The sequence below is a fragment of the Protopterus annectens genome, chromosome 5.part1, assembly GCF_019279795.1.
Source record: "Protopterus annectens isolate FY-2018-M chromosome 5.part1, PAN1.0, whole genome shotgun sequence".
Taxonomy (NCBI): domain Eukaryota; kingdom Metazoa; phylum Chordata; order Ceratodontiformes; family Protopteridae; genus Protopterus; species Protopterus annectens.
The window spans coordinates 393,612,261-393,632,601 of record NC_056736.1 but is presented as its reverse complement, the minus strand read 5'-3'; the positions used below and the strand labels follow the sequence as shown (position 1 = coordinate 393,632,601).

General features: G+C 40.5%; 1 protein-coding gene across 3 annotated transcripts in view; it reads right to left on the bottom strand.

Annotated features, from left to right (window-relative positions):
* REPS2 (RALBP1 associated Eps domain containing 2) overlaps positions 1–20,341 on the bottom strand; it is a 2,057,440-nt gene that overhangs the window by 486,610 nt on the left and 1,550,489 nt on the right. For all 3 annotated transcript variants that reach the window (XM_044073054.1, XM_044073053.1, XM_044073052.1), the window contains exon 10: positions 3,980–4,066. In XM_044073054.1, the coding sequence (XP_043928989.1) occupies positions 3,980–4,066 (87 nt within the window). The remainder of the gene's footprint in view (positions 1–3,979; positions 4,067–20,341) is intronic.

Here is a 20,341-nt window from a genome sequence, read left to right as displayed (position 1 = left end):
TGATACTGAAAAACTGACATACCTAGTAGGAGGACTTTCAGATTTGGAGATGTTAAAGTAGTTTGTTCCAGTAAGTCTGAAAATACAAGCAAAACTAGGGCAAGTTAAAAGGGTGATATTTAAACAAAAGTAGATCCAGTTGAGATACCTTTTTTGCTGAATAAGATACTATTAAAAAAGGGCAGGAACAATACTGGACATGGGAAAGGATAAAGTTTTTGTATTTAAACAACCAGTGACTCCAGAATTCATCAACTCTGGACACCACTGTGTCAACATTAAGGATGAAGACCTTGGGAATAGTCGCTGTAAAATCAAAGTCCTTGTCTTTTAGGGAATATGACTAGGGCGGAGCAGAATATTTTAAATAATTGCATCTTCAATTTGGACATTCTTCTGTGGACAAAGCACAGACACGGTATTTCAGGAAACAAAGAACCTGTATTAATTCCTGTCTTGAAACAGATTGTTGACAGCTGTGACATTTGCCTTAAATACAGCAGACCTAAACTTAGGCCTCTTTTGGGTAAACCTCTAGCCTCATAATACAATGAGGCAGTTGCTATGGACTTCCATGAACATGAACCTGCCACTTGGGACCTTCATATCATCAGTCAGCTTACATAGTTCCGTACAAGCAGAATTACAAACAAACAATCCATTAGAATTATAAACACAAGTAATCTATCAGAAATTGTAAATAAATGTATTTGTTGCTAGATAAGTGAGTATGATTATTTCAGAAGATATTCAGTGACAATGGTGAAGAATTCAATGATGTAATTAAAGATATGGTGGAAAATGTCAGTACTGAAACTGTCACCATGGCGGCATATAGCCCTTGTAGCAATGTCCTCCTACAAAGACAGTAAGACAAATCATGTTGAAAGTAAAATCTAGTAATACATGTGCTTGAGGGATGACTCAGGATATCTACAGCTACAGTCCATATCAGCTTTTGTTTGGCCAGAACTCAAAGTTCCCTTCTATTCTGATTGCTAAGCTGCCTGCTTTAGAAAGGACTCTAAGCAGCACAGGAGAGGGAGAACTTATTTCAGTACTCCATGCATTAATGACAACATTCCCAAACACCGAATGTTTGGAAAGAATTCAGGGAGCACTACGGAATTATCCTTGTAACATACATAAAAGTTCTAAAATGGACAACAATGTACACACACACAAAACGTCTGACTGTACAGAATGGAAAAGACTCAGAGTCATCACCAGCAAGAACGGAGTGTCAGTACTGGTGAGACTTGGTAGCATATGTGCAAAAGTGTATCATTCAGGAAAGTGACATGATGCAAAGTTGTTTCACTGAAAACTACTTGCAGTGTTCCATGGCTCTGCCATTTTCCTTATTGTCATGCTACCATGGAGTTGGTTTAGGGAGTGTAGGGGGGTTATGTCCCAAATGGGAATGGAGAAGGCTTTCACCCTGCAAAAAAAACTTTGTTTCTATTTTGCTGAAAGTACTTTACAGCAATTCAATTTTGCAGGATTGGGACTCAGTAGAAGATGATCTGCAGTGAGTAAGAATGAATCTGGCACTGAACCAGTAAACAACCACAGATGCCTCAATGAGGTAGCAGAATCAGACTGAAAAAAGGTAAAATTATAAGGGTAAAACATACACCTGAAATTGTAGACCAGGAAATAAATCTAAAAGAAAGCACAAGAACTGGTAAAGGTTACTTTTTTACACCCAAAAGATCCTGCATCAATAACTGACTGGCTATGGTCCTCTCATTCACATACAAAGGATAATGTACTCCTGGCTGATATCATTTGAATCAGCAAAAACAGGTTAAGACATGGAGATGGAAAAAGAGTGATTTCTTTGAAGAAGTTAATGGTGTTGGCCAAAAATGCATCTCCACGTGCTGGGTGTCTAGCATTAAACAAACTTCAAAAGGAAGAACACCCAAAGTGCATCTTGTGGCAACAAGGTTTGAAGAGCTTTCTAGAAAAAAAAAAAAGATTTACCAAGATGTGCATGATAATCTCTTTGTCACTTTTGCCCATAAAATTCCAAAAGCAGTGGAGAGTTCATTCAATAGACATTGTCTATATTTTAGCAAATTATGGAACTCTCAAGACATTTATGTATGTCCCCATCCTGAGGCAAGATGAGTGGGATTACTGTGGAAACATAAAAAGCATGGTTATGGACTTGGAGAGTAAAATATATCAGTAAGTCAGGAAGGGGAATTTCACAGGTTGACCCTGCTGTGTTCTATTAGATAGAGCGGAACAATGCTTTCACTGGAGTACTTGTCTGCTATGTGGATGACTTTGCATAGTGCGGTGGACAAAGTTTGGCCTTGAAGACTATGACCACTTTTGTTATGCAGGACTGGATTTGTCAAGTATTTATGGATGTGTTGGTGAAACAAGACAACTACATAAAAATATTACTTTCACCAACATGGAACCATCAAGGACTGTACAGCAGAGTACCCATTACCCCCAAATGAAATGGACTTACCTAGGTTAGAAAATGAACAATTTCTTTAGGTTGCCAGGAAAAGTAGACCAGCTTTCAGCTTTGATTCATCCTGCTTGGTATCCATACCACTGTACACATTTTTTCATTAAGCAAACAAGACTGCTCAGAAAATACACTCTGCAAAAGTCACTGTAAAATTTCAACCCAATGGGAAGAATGAATTCCTGAAACTAGTTATCCTCAGAAATTCTCCCCATGAAACCTACCTAATGTTGGCACTCAAGGGTGACATCTGATTGTTTTAAATGGAGAACAAGGACAGTTCTCACCTCTCCATTATCTATCAAAAGGAAAAAGAAGACTGGTATGCAGTACCCTCAAAGGAGAAACGCTTGCCATGTTTAACAGTCTTGGCAATCCAGACCAACTATACTCTACTCTGGATTCAGCTAATAACCCAAGGTGTGACATCCATCACACAATGTGTCATACATAACTAGCCTTTATTTAAGGCAATTAAGTCTACAAATGCTGTCATATGAAAAAAAAAGCTTCACCTGGAAATCACTGGAGTAAAAGAATTCAATCACACACAATTCACAGGACCATTTAGTCAAATGTAAAAACTGCCTTACTAACAAGGTGGCTTCAACCTTTGGGCACAAGAGAGATGGCATACTGTTTACTGAATCTCTAAATGTTAACATGTTTTTTTTTTTTGCTTTTACAGAGAGATGGGGAGACTGTTAAGTCCGCAATTATGTCCTTTGTTTTGGACTTTTACAGCAGTATTTGTTCAATGAGAGACTTTTATAGTACCATCAACTTTTTTTTTTTGCTTTATGGCAGTTTTCCAGCAGAATCTGCTTTAAGGCAATGACCGTGAACTTTTGTAGCATCTCAGACTATGAACTGTTTTGAGAGTTTCTCTGTGGCACTGCCTGTTTATCTTGCATGGTAAAGAGAATACATCCCATGTGTGTTGAAAAAACTCTAGTCTGCTGAACCTTTTCAAGTACATCATCAGAATACTTCTTTAGAAAGCAAACAGCCTTTCTACATATCAACAAACAGACATTTACAGTTATATTTTGATTTGGTTTTTTGATGACGAACTCCCTCACCCATTTTAACCACAGCAAATGAAATGCACAAATAACATTTTTACTTATTTTACTATATTAGCAGTTTAAATGTTTTTGAAGGAATAGAACCCACACACATTTTTAATTACAAAACATGCAAGAGACAAATGAATATGTAAAACTGTCTATGTGGGAAATAGTACTAAAATAAAAAGCAATTAAACTGACTGGCACAGTCTTAACCAAGATATTCCCCACAGAAACATGTTTTCAGGAAGCAACACTACTGTTGTCTCCGGATGGCGTATATAACCATCTCTGGAATGTATGTGGACTATGCAGTTCTCCAAGTCACTAGACACATGCTATTTGCAAAAAAATAAAAAAAAAATAAATAAATAAAAAAAACAGACAAAGATAAAAACTAAATGCAGTAACTCACTGATGTTGACTGAGGAGTAGCTGGTGGTTCTTCATCAAAAACTATCAAAGGCTCTGACCTGGCTGATTCTTGATTGATAGATTCAGGCTAAAAAAATGACAATTTGAAAATGTAAACAAGAAATTAGCCTTCACATTAAATGTCTTAACAACAATTGAAACTGCTCGAAATAAGGCAAGAGAGTACAGTGGTGACCAGTAAGCCAGTAGGGCATCAAGACCTCTTTAATGTTTTACTGTACTTAGTGTAAGTATTGCATTCTGAAAAAAATATTCGAGCTTATGGTTAAAAGAAAGCCATTTTCCTCTACAGCCAATCTCACTGCCATGACTGTTGTTGTTGTTTGTCTTTTGGCTTTTCCCAGTTAGGGGTCGCCACAGCAGAACTCCGGTCCACTAATGATTGGCAGTAGATTTTCACGAACGCCGAGGTGCCAGCTCAACGTTCAACCTTCAACGAAGGCACGCCCATTTATGCATGTCTTTCGAATGCCCACCCAACTGCGGGGAGGACATACAGACCCCACACAGAAGGCATTCCCCACACTCTAGCCGAGAATCAAACAAGAGAACCTCTTGCTGTGAGGCAACAACCCTACCGCTGCACCACCGCGGATCTGTACTATGCTGAAATTTCCAGTCAAGTTAATGTTTCCAGATACTCTCTGGGACCATAATCAAAAATATCATGCAAACACAAACTGCTACTCTATCTGATCATTTGTATCTCTTAGTGTTTCCACTCATTTAATTTCCTACCTTATCCTAAATATCACAGCCATGCCAGTAACCGTAACTTAATCAGCTGGACTACTATACACTTTGCTAGTTTCTCATAACCAGCTCTGCATTTCGGCTTATTACATGCACCCTAGTTCTAGTTTCACAGGTTGAAAAATCTGTATAAACCTGTACTACAAAAACTGCTGAAATATGAAGTTCAACACCTGAATGAAGCCTGCTGATGCTGTATCCCATCTAATACCACAGCCCTTATGTGTCTGTGGGTTTATCTTTTCTTCAACTTCTGTCCTATATATAGTAAAGGTGCTGTACACATATGCAAAACATCTTTTGCAGAAGCAGAATAAAGAATGGGATTACCTCTAAAGCTCACATCATTTTTATGAAAGGGAGTTGCACTGTATCATGCAGCATCCATGTGGAGCATGAGACATTTCTTACATTACCTCCTTTAATTAGTAGCGTTGTCGCCTCATAGCAAGACGTCCATTCGATTCTCAGCTAGAGCGTATTCTGTGTGGAGGCATACGTGAATGGGGTGTGCCTTCGTTGAAGGTTGTGCGTCAGGGCTGGTAACCCAGTACATAAAAATCCACTAACAATCATTAGCGGACCGGAGTTCCGCTGTGGCGACGGCTAACCGGGAAAAGCTGAAAGACACAAACAAACCTCCTTTAATTAGTGTGAGCTGCTGTTCTCTGATACAACTGCAAAGCATTTTCAAACAGAAATGCATAGCAGCATGTGCATGCTTTACAATGTTGGAAATCATACATTGTATGCTGAAAATTTGGCATGAATAAATAAAAGAAATTCTGAAGTTATAGGTACCTGATTTGTAAGAGTAAACCTCATTGCTAACACTGAAGGACATTATCCATTACACAAAAAGAAGGGAACAGACTGGAAAAAGCAGCTAAGATAATATGTGGCTTATGAACACCTCAGATATATATGGCAGCCTAAGGCGTGACTTGGCATGGGCAAATGACTAACTTCACGTTCTCTTTTATTACTATTTTTACAGTCACCTAAAACAGCCATGACTGCAGTGCCCTAAAGAAAAATGCTGCACACTTTTTAATTTCTCAGCTTTCTGCTTGGTTCCCCCCCACAATCTAGGCAAAAAAATCACACAGCCTTAAATGTTCTGTAAGATTTTTCTGATTCATTGTCGAGATCATGGTGAGTGGGACCTAAGCCTGGAAGCACTGAATGATGGAGGGTAATAGGAGCAAGAGCAGTAGCAGTCTCTAACAGGAAGTGAGGGTCTGCAGGGGTCTGACAGAATGCTGTGGTTGAAGTACATCTATGCAAAATGGTTTAGTTTGCAGTAGGTAAGGTATTTTTTTTCTAAAGCCTCAGCAGGCAACCAGACATACATATCTTTCAGCTATCTAATTCTGCAGAATGTCCCTGATTTTGCCTCATACTTTTGGTCTATTTCTAATACAATTTGTGGTTTTCTGGTGAACTATTGTGAGTTACAGTCACTAAACCAATGGTAGGCATTTAAGTTGCTGTATTCAAATCCTTCAGAAATTGCATGGGAATGCAAAGCTCAACTCTAAGTACATAACAGCAATATGTAAAATCTGTCTCTGACTCTTGTGCTAAGATGTTAATAATCACTTGAATACATTACTGTGTGGCCCTTGTTTTATTTACTTATAAAGAAGTTATGTACTTACCATAACATTCCATGTATGTAGTCCATCTCGCCGAACATTATTACATGTGGATTCGGAGCCGATCCTCGGCTCCGACTCGGCCGCTTAGAAAGCCTGAAAACTTCTGATTGGCTCATGGCTAATAGGTATCCCATGATGCATGCGCACATTCCCCAGATCTTGTTTGCTACTAGCCTACCAGAATCAGACATGAAAAGGAACAAAGGTCCAGAAGAATAAACTGTAATAAAAGGAGCCCTTGTGGCAAAAACCACTGTAGAAAAGGAAAAACTGTATCCAGATCCTCCAGGAAGGGAGCTGGTGGGTGGGTTTGTAATAATGTTCGTCGAGATGGATTACATACATGGAACGTTACGGTGAGTACATAACTTCTTTATGTTATGCAGTCCTATCTCGCCTCCATTATTACGTGTGGGACAGCGTCCCTAGCATCTTGAATGGGTGGCTCACTGGAAAATATTCCTGAGTACTGTGGAACCAAACGAAGCTCTACCCTTGGAAGTTAAATCCATTTTATAATGGGAAATGAAGGTATGAGGGGTAGTCCATGTTGCTGCTGCACAAATACTATCAATAGGTGTCCTGGCTTGGAAAGCAGCAGAAGTAGAGAAGGAATTGGTGGAATGCGATTTGACTTTAAAGGGTAACGCCTTTCCTTGAGAATTGTAAATAAAGGAAATACAACTAGAGATCCAGTTCGAGAGTGTAACCTTGGAAACTGGCAAGCCCATTCTCGCCTCAGCAAAGGAAATAAACAGCTGTTCTGATTTTCTAAATTCTTTGGTCCGGTGGATATAGAAACGTAGTTGCCTGTGTACATCCAATTGGTGGAATGTATACTCTGCTTTATTGGAGTGATTAGGGAAGAACACTGGCAATTCAACTGTTTGGTTTAAGTGAAACTGGGAACAGACTTTAGGAATAAAATAAGGGTTGGTCCGGAGGGAAACCCTATCTTTGTGAAAAATTAAGTATGGAGGTTTAACAGACAGAGCCTGTAATTCAGAAACTCGCCTGGCTGAGGTTATTGCTACCAGAAAAAGTCTTCCAAGACAGAAATTTCAACTGACAACTATGGGCTGGTTCAAAGGGTGGCAGAGTAAGTCTAGACAGAACTAGATTCAGGTCCCAAGGAGGAACAGAGTCTTGCACAGGAGGTCTTAACATCATGGAACCCTTAAGAAAGGATTTGCACAGTTTGTGAGACATAAGACTGGAATCCTTAATCCCCACATGAAAATTAGATATTGCTGCTAGTTGAATTCAGTGTGTAGCAGCCGCTGAACCTTGGTGAAAGAGTTCAGAAAGAAACTCTAGAACAATAGTAATGGGAGCTGTAAATGGATCAACTTCTCTATTGTGTGCCCATATGGAAAATCTCTTCCATTTACTATGATACAATTTTCTGGTCGAAGGCCTGTGGGAAGAGGTAATAATATGAGTTACAGCTGGAGACAAATCATGAAGCCTGACTAGTAATGTAACTAGAGCAGCCATGCTGTCAGTTTGAGAGTGAGGAGATTGGGGTGAAACGAACCTGACATTTGTGTCAGGAGGTCTGGCACTGGGTCCAGAGTCCATGGGCAGTCCAACAGGTGAGGCCCGAGAAAAGGGAACCAAATCTGACGAGGCCAGTAAGAGGTGATGAAGATCATCTTGCTTCCCAACAGTATTGCTTTCTGTATGACCTTGGGGATGAGTTGAAAAGGAGGAAAAGCATAAAGGAGTCCCGGGGGCCAATCGTGGACTAGTGCATCTCTTGGAGACTCCCCCGGAGGGGGATGAGAGAGAAAAAGGTGCTGCATTTGGTGTTGATGGGACTGGCAAAGAGGTCGCAGCAGGGTTGTCCCCACTTGTGAAAGATCATACTGGCTATTTTCTGGTTCAAGGACCATTCGCGAGGTAACAATATTGCCCTGCTTAGCTTGTCCGCTATTACGTTGGAAGTCCCCGGATGTGCGTTGCAATGAGAAAGCGTTGGGAAGAAATTGCCCAATCCCAAACTCGCATGGCCTCTTGACATAAGGGGTATGATCTTGTACCCCCTTGTTTATTTAGATACCAGACAAGAGACATGTTGTCGGTCTGGATAGCTATCATCCCTAGAGGGAGAAAGTCATGAAGTGCTTGCAAAGCTAGAAACACTGCCCTCATCTCTAGGACACTGATATGTAGATGGACCTCCTGTTCTTGCCATGTGCCTTGGACAGCCCTGCCAAGATAATGCCCCCCCCATCTGAGAGGCATCTGTGGTCACAGTGGCAATGGGTTGGTGCGGTACAAAGGGAGTCCTTGTGGTAAGATGACCTGGTTGAATCCACCAGCGTAGGTCCTTTTTGCAAGAATCTGTAATCAGGATCTGATGATGTAGAGGCAACTGTTGAAATGACCACTGGGATGACAGGAGCCATTGGAGTATTCTCATATGTAGTCTTGCTAAAGGTACCAAGGTTATGGTTGATGCCATAGTTCCGAGAAGCTGCAACACCACCTTCGCTTTGACTCTTTGAAGGGGAAGTATCCTGTAAATTTGTTGCACAAGATTCTTTATTCTGTCTGTAGGTAGTCTGGCTGTCATCTTGACCGCGTCTATGTTTGCTCCTATAAAATTTATAGATTGAGTGGGCAAAATAGAGGATTTTTCCCAGTTTATCGAGATTCCCAACTGGCAACAGAGCTTGATTGTGGAATCTCTCGACTGAATTAGACGATGCCTGGTGGTGGCGGTCAGGAGCCAATCATCCAGGTATGGAAAGACTTGGATTCCCTGATGCAGCAAATGAGCTGTGACTACTGCCATGCACTTGGTGAACACCTGGAGGGCTGTGGTGAGACCAAAGGGCAGCGCCCGAAACTGGCAATGATTGGCTCCCAGCCGGAAGCATAGGTAGCTCCTTGATGCTTTGTCCATCATTATGTGGTAGTAGGCATCCTGGAGATCTATTTGAGCACATCCAGCTGTCTCTCCCCAACAAAGGGAGTATGGATTGTAGAGTGACCATTCGGAACTTGGACTTCTTTACATGCTCGTTTAACCTGCTGAGGTCTAGGATGGGTCTCCAGTCCCCTGTTCTTTTTGAAACTAAAAAGAACCTGGAGTATGTTCCGAATCTTGTCTGGTTTGTTGGGACATTTTGGATGGCTCTTTTTAATAGCAGCTTTTCTATCTCTATAGCCGCTTGATCCTTGTGATTGGGTGGTACATCTGGGATCCTTTTGGGAGGGTGTGGTGGATGGGAAAAGGGTATAGAGTAACCTCTGGTAATAATGTCTTGTACCCACTTGTCTCGAGTGAGATTTAGCCAGGCTTCTGGATACAAGGACAGGCGACTCCCGACTGGCTCCAGAGAGACATAGTCGGGTTCCACATCAGGAACGCTGATAGAGACGGTCACAAAAGGAATCGCGAACTCCCTGATTTTGTGGGCCTCCCCTGCCTCTAGGGCAACATCTACCATTATTTCCTCCTCCCCTGCCTCTGAAGGAGGAATCACCTTGTGTGTCCTGGAAAGGTCTCTGTGATTTCATGAACCACATTTTGCCACTCTTCTGACCTTTAGGGTAAGGTCTAGAAGGAACGGTAAAATGGACTCCCACGACAGAGAGAGTCTTTCCTTCCTGCTCACACCTGGTGAGGGTATCTTTCACCTTAGGTCCAAAAAGAGAGGATCCATCCACAGGAGCATTGGTGAATGTAGACTTGAAAGGCTAAGCAAAGTTGCATGGACGTATCCAAGAATGTCTCCTTAATGTGACTCCTGAACCCGCCGCCCTACTCGCACCAACAGCTGCATATGAGATCAGCCGCATGGAAGAGTTAACAATAGATGTGAGGGTTGCCAACTCAGACACTGTAGATGGGACTGCTTCAGTCGAGTTACCCTGAAGAGCATATCCTAACTCCTTTTGGAGATCTCTCTGAAGTCTCTTAAAATGTGATAGATAGTTCAGCGATCGGAGTGTAAAAGCTGCTGAAGAGAAGATATGCTTCCCGTACCTATCCATCATTTGGGATTCCTTATTAGGTGGATGGATAGAAGAAGTCTCTGCTAGCTCCTTCTTAGTGGCCACTGCCACCACCATGGCATCAACAGGTAAACCCTTAGATAAAAACTCTTTGTCCTTCAGGGCGGAGAGAAATTTATTCAGCCTCCTGGGGACCGGTTCCACGGCATCGGGAGTCTGCCATGCCTTCTGACTTACGAGATCTAGCAATTCTTCAAATGGAGGAGACACCCATGAAGCTGAGGGTTGAGACCCAAAAGCCTTCAGGTACACTGACTCCTCATCAGAAGGGGTAATGGTGGGCCAGCCGCCTCTCTGCCTGAGGATCTCCAAATTGTCTGCAAAGGAGGCATCTTCTGAGGACGACTTAGGGGACCCCTCTGACTCATCGAGGTCAGTGTCAGATGTGACAGACTCATCAGGGGAGTCTACATGCTTCCTCTTACATGATCTCTTCCAAGGGGGCTCCTCAGTGGGGTCTTCTGGGGAGGTCTTAGAAGATCGGGGACCACCCAAATGGGGTTCCTGAGGTTGTGAGTCTCTACCATCCCGGGGGAGAGAGGATGCTGAGATTGTAGTCGGCACTTGAGGGAGGATAACATCGGTACTCCTACATGGTATGGATGAGCTATCCAACATGCTCCTCATCTTCATGAAAACCGATTCCTCCAGCTCCGAAAGACGCCCCGGCTCTGATGCTTAACATACAAGGCCATGTCAAACCCAGAGCTGTTGGACATGCTACACTTAAATAAATCCCAATCCCTCAGAGCCACATGCTCCAGGGATCTAAACCTTGTCATCACAATAAACAAAACATGCTGGAGGGATAGGTTCCTGAACAGAGACTCCCCAGACTCTGGAATAGATAGCCCATACATGTCAAGCAGAGTGCCTCTTTGGCCCTCTTCAAAAGGAACCTTGACGATTAGATGGGAGAAAGGAAATTCACCCCAGGGATCACGTCAGTCACCCTGCTAGACAGGGGTCCAGGGAAGTAAATAGTGTGGGAAGAAATAGCCAGGGAATTGTTATGGCTAGGGTTGTATAGGCGCTAGGGCTGATAGCCTAGTACCAACCTATGAGAGTGTAGGTGCCGGATGGCTCCAAAGGAATCGGCTCCGAGAGCAATGTAGGTTCCGAGCTCACTCGGGCCGATGCATCAAGACAAGAGGAAGACTCTGCACCAAAGAGGTTCAGTTCCAAGTGTCCCCCTCGGGCCCGGCCGAAGAGCTTCAGACCCTAGACACTTCAGATGGCGCTGACAGTGTCGGAGCAGGGCTCTGCTCCGAGACAAACGTCCGGGGTGCTGGAGCCAAGGACACCACTTTAGTTGGTACCAACAGCATCGGCTCCAAAGGCCCAATATGGGTTGGAAGAGGAAAAAGAGCAGGGTCGGTAACAGGTGTCGGCTCCAAGACAGAAGTGGTCGGAGCCGATAAAAATTTTGGTAAGGCCGACGACTTAAGGAGTCTGAGCAGCACTCTCTCGATGTCTTCTTCAGAAAAGCTCCTGGAGGATCTGAAGGACAGTGTTGGAGACCTTGCTCTCTGTAATATAGGTGATTTTAAAGTAGGGGAGACCAGTGGAATGTCTGTAGACTGACTCCGAAGAGGACTGCTAGTGATCGGCACCGAGCACTGGGTGCCGACACTGCAATGTCCGTGTCCAGAATCTCGATCGGCTCTGAGGACAGTGGAGCTGAAGAGACAGAGGCCATCTCCAATTTAGGTAACTTCTGTGGAGGTTCAGAGACAGAAGTTGAGGCTGGAGAAGGCCTTTTGGAGGTCTTGCCCTTATCTTTACTGGAAGAATGCGACCAGCAGAGGATGACGAACTGGCTAGGTCTTCCTCGAAAGAAGGTTTTAACAAGCCTTTTAGAATCAACTTATTCTTCCATTCCTGGAACACTCTAGGACTAAAGGAATGGCAAAAGAGACAAGTCTCTAAACAGTACACACACATGCTATGTCCATCAGTGATGGATATTTTTTGAGAGCATTTAGTACACTTTTTAAATTCTGACTGTTTATGCTCTTTATGTTCTTTCGACATAATGGCAGTCTCAACAGGTGATTGAAGAGAAAAAACAACACACTCACTCAACAAGGGAGGAACAAGATCCTCTAACTTAAACAGATCTAGCCCTATTTCTCACAACAAACAACCAAGGGAGGTTTCACTAGGTTCTCTAACTTAAACGAACCTAGTGAAAAGGAAAGGGGAACAGACTAATACCCCTAAGTAAAATGGTTTAGTCAAATGCACACACTCACGGGAACACACACAAAAAAGGCCAACAGGCCCAAAATTTTATAGCAGAAAAAGTCAAATCCAAAAAAAAGTCAAGTCTGGTTAAATTGACACAAATGGTTATCACAATAAGGCTAACAGCAATAAGAAAAGCACTTCACATGAAGTTAAAACTTCTAACAAGCAGAAAAATAAAGAACTAAATCACTTAGCCACGGCCAAGCAAAAGAAGCTTCCAACTGAAGACGCGGCAAACGAGATCTGGGGAATGTGCGCATGCATCATGGGATACCTACTAGCCACGAGCCAATCAGAAGTTTTCAGGTTTTCTAAGCGGCCGAGTCGGAGCCGAGGATCGGCTCAGAACCCACATGTAATAATGGAGGCGAGATGAACTACATAACATTTATTTTTATATAAACACATACAAAGTAGTAGTCATGATTGTTGGGACTGTCTGTGGATGAAAATGACTGTCTGCTACTGTTTGCTCTGGCTTTACAGGACTTATGTGATTTATGTATAGCAACAAGGCAAACTTGTATGTGTGGGACAAAGCTGAAATATAATGCACAGCCATTATTTTTAATCATAATCAGATTCTAAAGTACACAAAAAATTGGCTCTAACTACTGTGTGAAGATAAGGATGGCTATGAATGAAAATAACCTATCCTCTTCTCATTTTATTACATTAAACAGTCATCAGTTTGACTTAGCAGGACTAGTATACATTTTTGTGAAGTAAGCTAGAGTACTTTACTGTGATTACTGTGTTTATGTGAAAGACAATTGAGGTACATTACTGTTATTATTATCTGTTTTACCACAATCAGACATCAGAGGTATGCACAGTCAGTGTGCAGGAAGTAAAGAAAGAGGGGAAAGAAGGTAGAAAGGAATACTGCAACAGTGATGAGTAGGACATCTACTGTTATGATAAGTTCTTAACCAACTGTACTATTTCCTGTTGCAGTATTCATATGGGTGAGTCACAGAGCTGAAGGAGGTAGAGAGAAAGATGGTTGGCTAAAGGGTAGATGAGCTTGTCTAGCAGTTCAGACAGGACAGGCCTTGCAACAGCAGCCCTGGACCTGGAGAAAGTATCAATTATATAGTGTTTGGTGAAGGTCTGCATAGACAACAAAGAAGCAGCTTCCAAGATTGACCTGGCATCCACTTCTTTGTGGAAGGCCCTTAAAGAAGCCACTGCCATAGTGGAATGAGCTTTTAGGCAGGAAGGCAAAGACTTACCATAGTGAGAACAGCAGAAGGAGATGGCCTTGAGATCCAAGCTGCAATAGTTTGTTTGGAGACCAGCTGGCCCAGCTTAGAGTTCATAAAGGGTACAAACTGGTCCATCTTTCTGAAGAATTCAGTTTTCCTAGATAAAATCTCAGTTGTTTGTGAATGACCAGAGAATATAAGATTCTTCCCCCTCCCCTGATCTGAGGGCTGTGAAACAAGGTGGATAGCCTGACTTAGGGACAGCTTGTATTAATACAGACAAAGACAGAATCCCCTGGCTTTGTGCATGCTACTCTCCTGGTTAATAATTTCATCTTCCACTCCTTTCTTTCTCCTATCTCCTAAATAAACTCCAATAATCACCTCTGACAAACAATTATGTCATACTATCCCCTCCTTTCCTCTTCTCATTTTTATCCATTGTTTCATTGTTCCACGTTGACATTTGCTTTATCAGTAGGTAGTAAACTCTCACACTTATAACATGTCAATACATTTCAATGCTACACTATTTTATTTAGATGGTTTTAATGATAGTGTATTATTCTGCATGTAATATCTGTATTAATATTTGCATTATGCTATTTACAATGTATTGTAATATAACGTCAGTTTTTGCCTATGTATATGTATAGTCTACTGTTTTATTTGTAGATTTTTTTCTCCCTGGGCCTCCATTAAAAATGGATAAAATTATCCATTTGGAGTTTCCCAGTAAACAAATCTTAATCAATCAATCAATAAATATTCTAAGAAACTGCTTAAGTCTACACTTCTTCTGTCTTAAATTTGCACATATTTCAAGTGTTCAGATTTTCCACTGAATCCCACAGCAATGAAACTCCAACTAAGCATTCACTGTATAGGCCCCGATTTGATAACCCTGTGTTACTGAAACTGAGACCTCATCATCACAAATTTATATTAAATACTAACAAAAAGGAAATTTCCCTCCTCTTAAAGATTCCAAAAGAGGACTACAGTGAATACATACATATATATATATATATATATATATATATATATATATATATATATATATATCTATCTACACACACACACACACACAGAGGACATGGGTCTACTTCACATTAATGAAAACCCACTTTCCCAAATCCAAAATCACCGAGATAACATTGCCGAAACTGGATTTTAACGTATGACTGGATTGCCAAAACTTTAACCAGGGTAAGTATCCAGTCATCCAACGTGAGAAATTTTTCCCTTTTCCCCACTGTAGTGTGATCTTAGATTTTGTATATTTAGCTTTGGCATAGACCCCCCATATAGATGGATTGGAGATAGTGTGGTGTGTGTGTTTTTTTGTTTTTTTTTTTTTAAATTCTGGGCGACTGAATACTTACCCTGGGTAGCCAATGGGGCGAAAGTTTTAAAAATGGAAACCTACCCAGATAGCTCAACGAGTGCAAAACACAGGGAGCCCATCCAAAAGCATTCAAGCAATTATTCCATGGGAAAATTAGTCACGACTTTCCTATCCTTGTAACAGCTCAACTGGAATACATTATTTCAACAATTTGCTGTTAAACAATAATCATGGGAGTGCCAAGTAAGTTAATTGCATATTCTCTGAGAAAGCCAAAGGAGCACCTAAAAAAATTAAGAAACAGTAAGTACAAATAAATAAAATTATCTTTACTGCATTCCTCTCTCTGCCTTATCAGTGGTGACCAGTGCTAACAACAACACAACCAATACTGTGACCCAATTTCAACCATGTCACTCATGTTCACACCATTTCCCTTCACTTATGAATCACCTCACACTTGGAAAAACTGGTCCTGTTGGGTCAGTGATCTAACTCAGTTAATAAGTTTAAACAAAAACATAAATTTACAGTGTAAACTTTTTTTTGCAATTTTCAATCAGCATTTGGTTGTTTCAATATTTAAAAGTTGACCCATTTATATGTACAAGAAAAATGACAACATTTCCCCCTTTCTCCTACATTTTAGCATAGCCAGCCTACCAGAAATCTGTCATGACCAACAGCTACCAAAATTCCACTTCTCATAGAATGTTATAAACCTAGTCCCCCACATATGTAGACTATGACATATTATTTAATCTGCAACAAGATACAAAGATCTTGAGGCATCATTTAAAATGGCAATATTAAATATAATCATAGTTATCAAAACACTTAAAATAGTATAAAAACAACAATGGATATCACACCATTAAAAACAGCAATAAATATAGACAGCACTAAAAGTGTTTAATCTCACTATTCAGAGACACATTACCAAATATAACTATGATCATTTATCGCATCAAAAGGTTTTCTCACATAAAGTCGTAAATACATATTCATACAGTCTGAAATCTGGCCTTGTACCCGATTTCCACAGGGGGCACTTTGCAAGTGAAACTGCTGTCAGGAATATAGGCATACTGAATTGTCATTGTATCAACTCAAATTCATGTATACTTCTCAAGGGAAACAGTTTTTAGGTCACTTGTTTGATCCTTAAGCACCCCTCAAAATGTAGACTAATGTAGAAGAAAACACTGCATGAAAATAAATCTCTGTATGTTTGCTTGTGTTTCTGTGTGCATTATGCATGTCTCTACACGTCAGATAGTAAATTAAGTGCAAGGTGTACATAATCATTATATATATTTTTCAGATGTTTACTAGAAAATTTCAAACCTTTTTATATACGGATCTACAAGTTTCAGCCAACACCTATAGACTTGCATGGCTTTTAAGATGCTCTCCTTCTGCCACCTTATTTAAAACAGACAAATGCATTTGTCATTTTTTCAGAATGACAAACTCCGTCTATATATGAATCATATCTTTATTTTTTTTTGTTTTTGTTTTTTGTTTTTTTGCATGTCTCCCAGTTGACCATACGTTACTTGGCTGCAGCATTTACCTTAGGCTTCCTCAGCACTAATTGCCAGGGCTGGGACTTCACCAATGGTAGGTTGCGCAGGGGAAGTGAGTGCTGCAGTATCACATACTCTGGTCATGCACACAACAGGATTTTTTTTTGGTTTGCCCTAATTAGTTAAAAGCTATTATACAACGACCCCCCCCCCATTAATATTCCAAAACATGCACGCTGATTGGTCAGATCGGAGATTCTCCGTTGCTTTTTTTAAAGCTGTCTTGCTATGTTAAACTCATTTAACATAGCGGGACAGGCTGTAAAAAGCAACGGAGATCTTGCTTTCTCCATTGCTTTTGCCCACAGCTCTGATGTACTGCGTAAATATACACATGCGCAGTACATGAGAACTGCCACAGAATACCCAGACAACTGCGGAAGGGCAGCAAGGAGGCATTATACAATGCCATTATTTAAGAAAAGTAATTATTTTTTTTTCTTAAATAATGTCATTAGATATAGCAATAACCCACTTCTGGGTGTGGGTAATGCTGGATTTACCCACAGTTGGCTTTGTTTGGCCACTCGGGCTTTGCCCTCATGACCAAACCACACCAACCGTGGGTAAATCCAGCATTGCCCACACCCAGGCATGGGTTATTGCTATAACAATATCATATTTCTGTAACCCTAAACATTAAAGTAAAAAAAAAAAAAAAACATTGCTGACAGAGCAGGATGCACACATCCAATATACTGCCATCTCTTTGCCTTTAGCATTGTTTACTAATGCAATGTGATACACAAATGTGTCCTGAAAATGTTATAATGTAATGAAGTAATACAAACATTTTGGCATTCACACACTGAGTCAGATTCAGGTCAGAATGCCCATCAGAAATTAGCAAACTGCAACATTTACAGATTATTATATAAGTGCACTTATCAATTATATTTAGACTAGCAAATATAAAAATCTATCAAAACATTATTTCTGTGTATGTTAATATAAATATAATCTATCACTTTTATATAAAAACACATATTGCTTTTTCCATTGTGGCTTGGTGATTTTAGGAAAAAGCAATATGTGTTTTTGTATAAGTGATAGATTATATTAACATAAACAGAAATCACATTTAAATGATTTCTTTCATTAAAAATCAAGATACAAACGCTTATTTTTGCATAACAACATAATTTAAAGTGATTAACTGATAAAAAAGTATGCTTGCACCATGTGCCATGAGGCAGAAATGGCTGAACAAACACTGCTCCCAACCAGCTTAGGGCATGGGATTCTGACTGCGTACAAAAACTCCTAAATTCACATTTTCTCTACTCGGATCCCACTGGATGAAAACCATGAAATTTAACCTCGGCATCATCACGGCAAAGTAAAACATGACATGCGCCCATACACTTAAATAAATGCAACACTGCTTGTGTGGGAAGACTAATCCATTAAAATCTATGTATGTACTTCATACTACCCCCAAGGTAAGGGATAGCCTACAATTATTTGGACCATGACTTGAATAAAAAGTTTATGAAGTTTTATATTAACATATGATCCAAAAAAAAAAAAAAGTCAACAAGGAAAATGCACTGCGGCACAACTCTCTAGAACCAGTAGCATACAGGGATAATGCCCTGACTAAGGCTCAGGCAGCCTGGGCTTGATTAGCAGCTTGGGTTACTGATGAAGAGGCAGGGGAAGGAATGGGTGTGCCTTTCCTTGGGTGATGGGTGGAGGCTGGAGATGTCATTTGAAGGGTGGAAGCTGGGCCTGGCTAAGTTGCTAAGGAGGTGGAGTGATACAACTCTTGCTCACAATGAATGCCCACTAAGGCCATACCATGTTACCACATAGGGCAAAATAGGGTAGGTCTTAAGAGAAACCCCCCTTGGACAGATGTTTCAATGTGCTGGGTCCCCCTGTAGCCTAAGGCCATAACCAGCCCTAGCAGTACCAGAAAAAAAAAATCTGGGTGGGGGGCAAGTAGTGAGCTGGTAGACCAATCACTTATGGGTCATTGGAGCAGGCCAACAATGATGGTGCTAAGACGGAACAAAAAAAAAAATAACTTTTCAGGTGCCATGAAGTAGGCATAAACATCAAAAAATCTCTTTAAATGTCTTTTACAGCTGACTACACAAGTGAATTGAATAGAAAACTACAGGTAAATATGTCAAACCTTTCCTGATGATACAGTGATTTCTATACAGGAAGTAAAAGCGGTAGTTTTGCAAATGTCCTCCTAAAAATGCACAGTACAAATGGATCTAACATTGCTTATGAAGAAGAGGGAGTAGTAGAACTAATGAGATCATAATAACAACAAATACGTTTCCCTATTGCGAGCATAAGTTGCATTTGGATCAGTTAAAACCACTGTCCACAGTTTCCTTACTACCTTTATGGAGTCAATGATGTCACAGCTCAGATACAGGAGGTCAAGTCATGTTTTCTGCCATTTAGAAACACTTTTTACAGCTTAGAAATTGATTTTTGCCAACAGGAAATACAGTTATCAGTACAGAATGTCACTTTTAAGGGTAAGACAAATACTTCTACATATTTTAACAAAACAAGTAAAGCAATTTCATATCACTTTTAAATAATCATGGGAGGCTGGGCAGTATGTGAGGACTGGAGGAAGGCAGTTTCTTTATAAAGGTAAAAAAAGTAAGAGAAAGAAAACTAAAACAGTTAATCTGGCTTCAGTGGTTTGAAAATGAAGGAACTGGAATCTTTCATAAGGAAACTAATCACTGAATATTTAGACAACAATGTGATACCAAGTCTAGTGCGGCATAGAATGCCAGCAGAAGGGTCACAACAAACAAATTATTACACTTCATTAAGTAGGCCACCAAAGTAATAAAAAAGGTGTCCTACTAAGATATTAACAAAGCATCAGATAGTGTTCTAAAATGCTAATAGACAAGATAGAGAACAGCATCTTGAGTTAAAGGTTGCTGGACAATGGGAGAGATTGTGGGTAATCTTAAATGGAATCCATGAGGAAAAAGGCAGACTTGTACCTAGTGTCAGAATTCAGTTCTGGACTTCTCAGTGTCCATATAAGTGACATTGCAACAGCTCCATTTGTAAAAGTGTCACTACAAAATGCAATGGGTCATTGCAAATTAAAAAAAAAAGGTCAAATGTATGACAACTTAGTTTTACTAAAAAGAAGTACAGGATAAAACCCAAAGGACTACTACACATGGAGATAAGATGGCAAAGTTGTAAAGAACCACAGTACAGTTACATCAGATGATCTAAAGGTGGACGATCAATGTGAGAAGACAGTGAGGAAAACTGGTGTAGAAAGGGATGCATAACATAACTCTCAAGTGTATCGCATTATGAGGAATGATGCTCATTTTGAGCCTTGAAGAATCCATGTTCCTCATCATTCCACACTGAAAGGGTCTGTCACACATTAAGCATTAAGATTTTTTTTAAACTGATACCTATGTTAAATAATACTGAATCATATCAATTCATCAAAATCGCTTTCTGTAAGTATAAAATAACACTTTTTGACCATTGTGT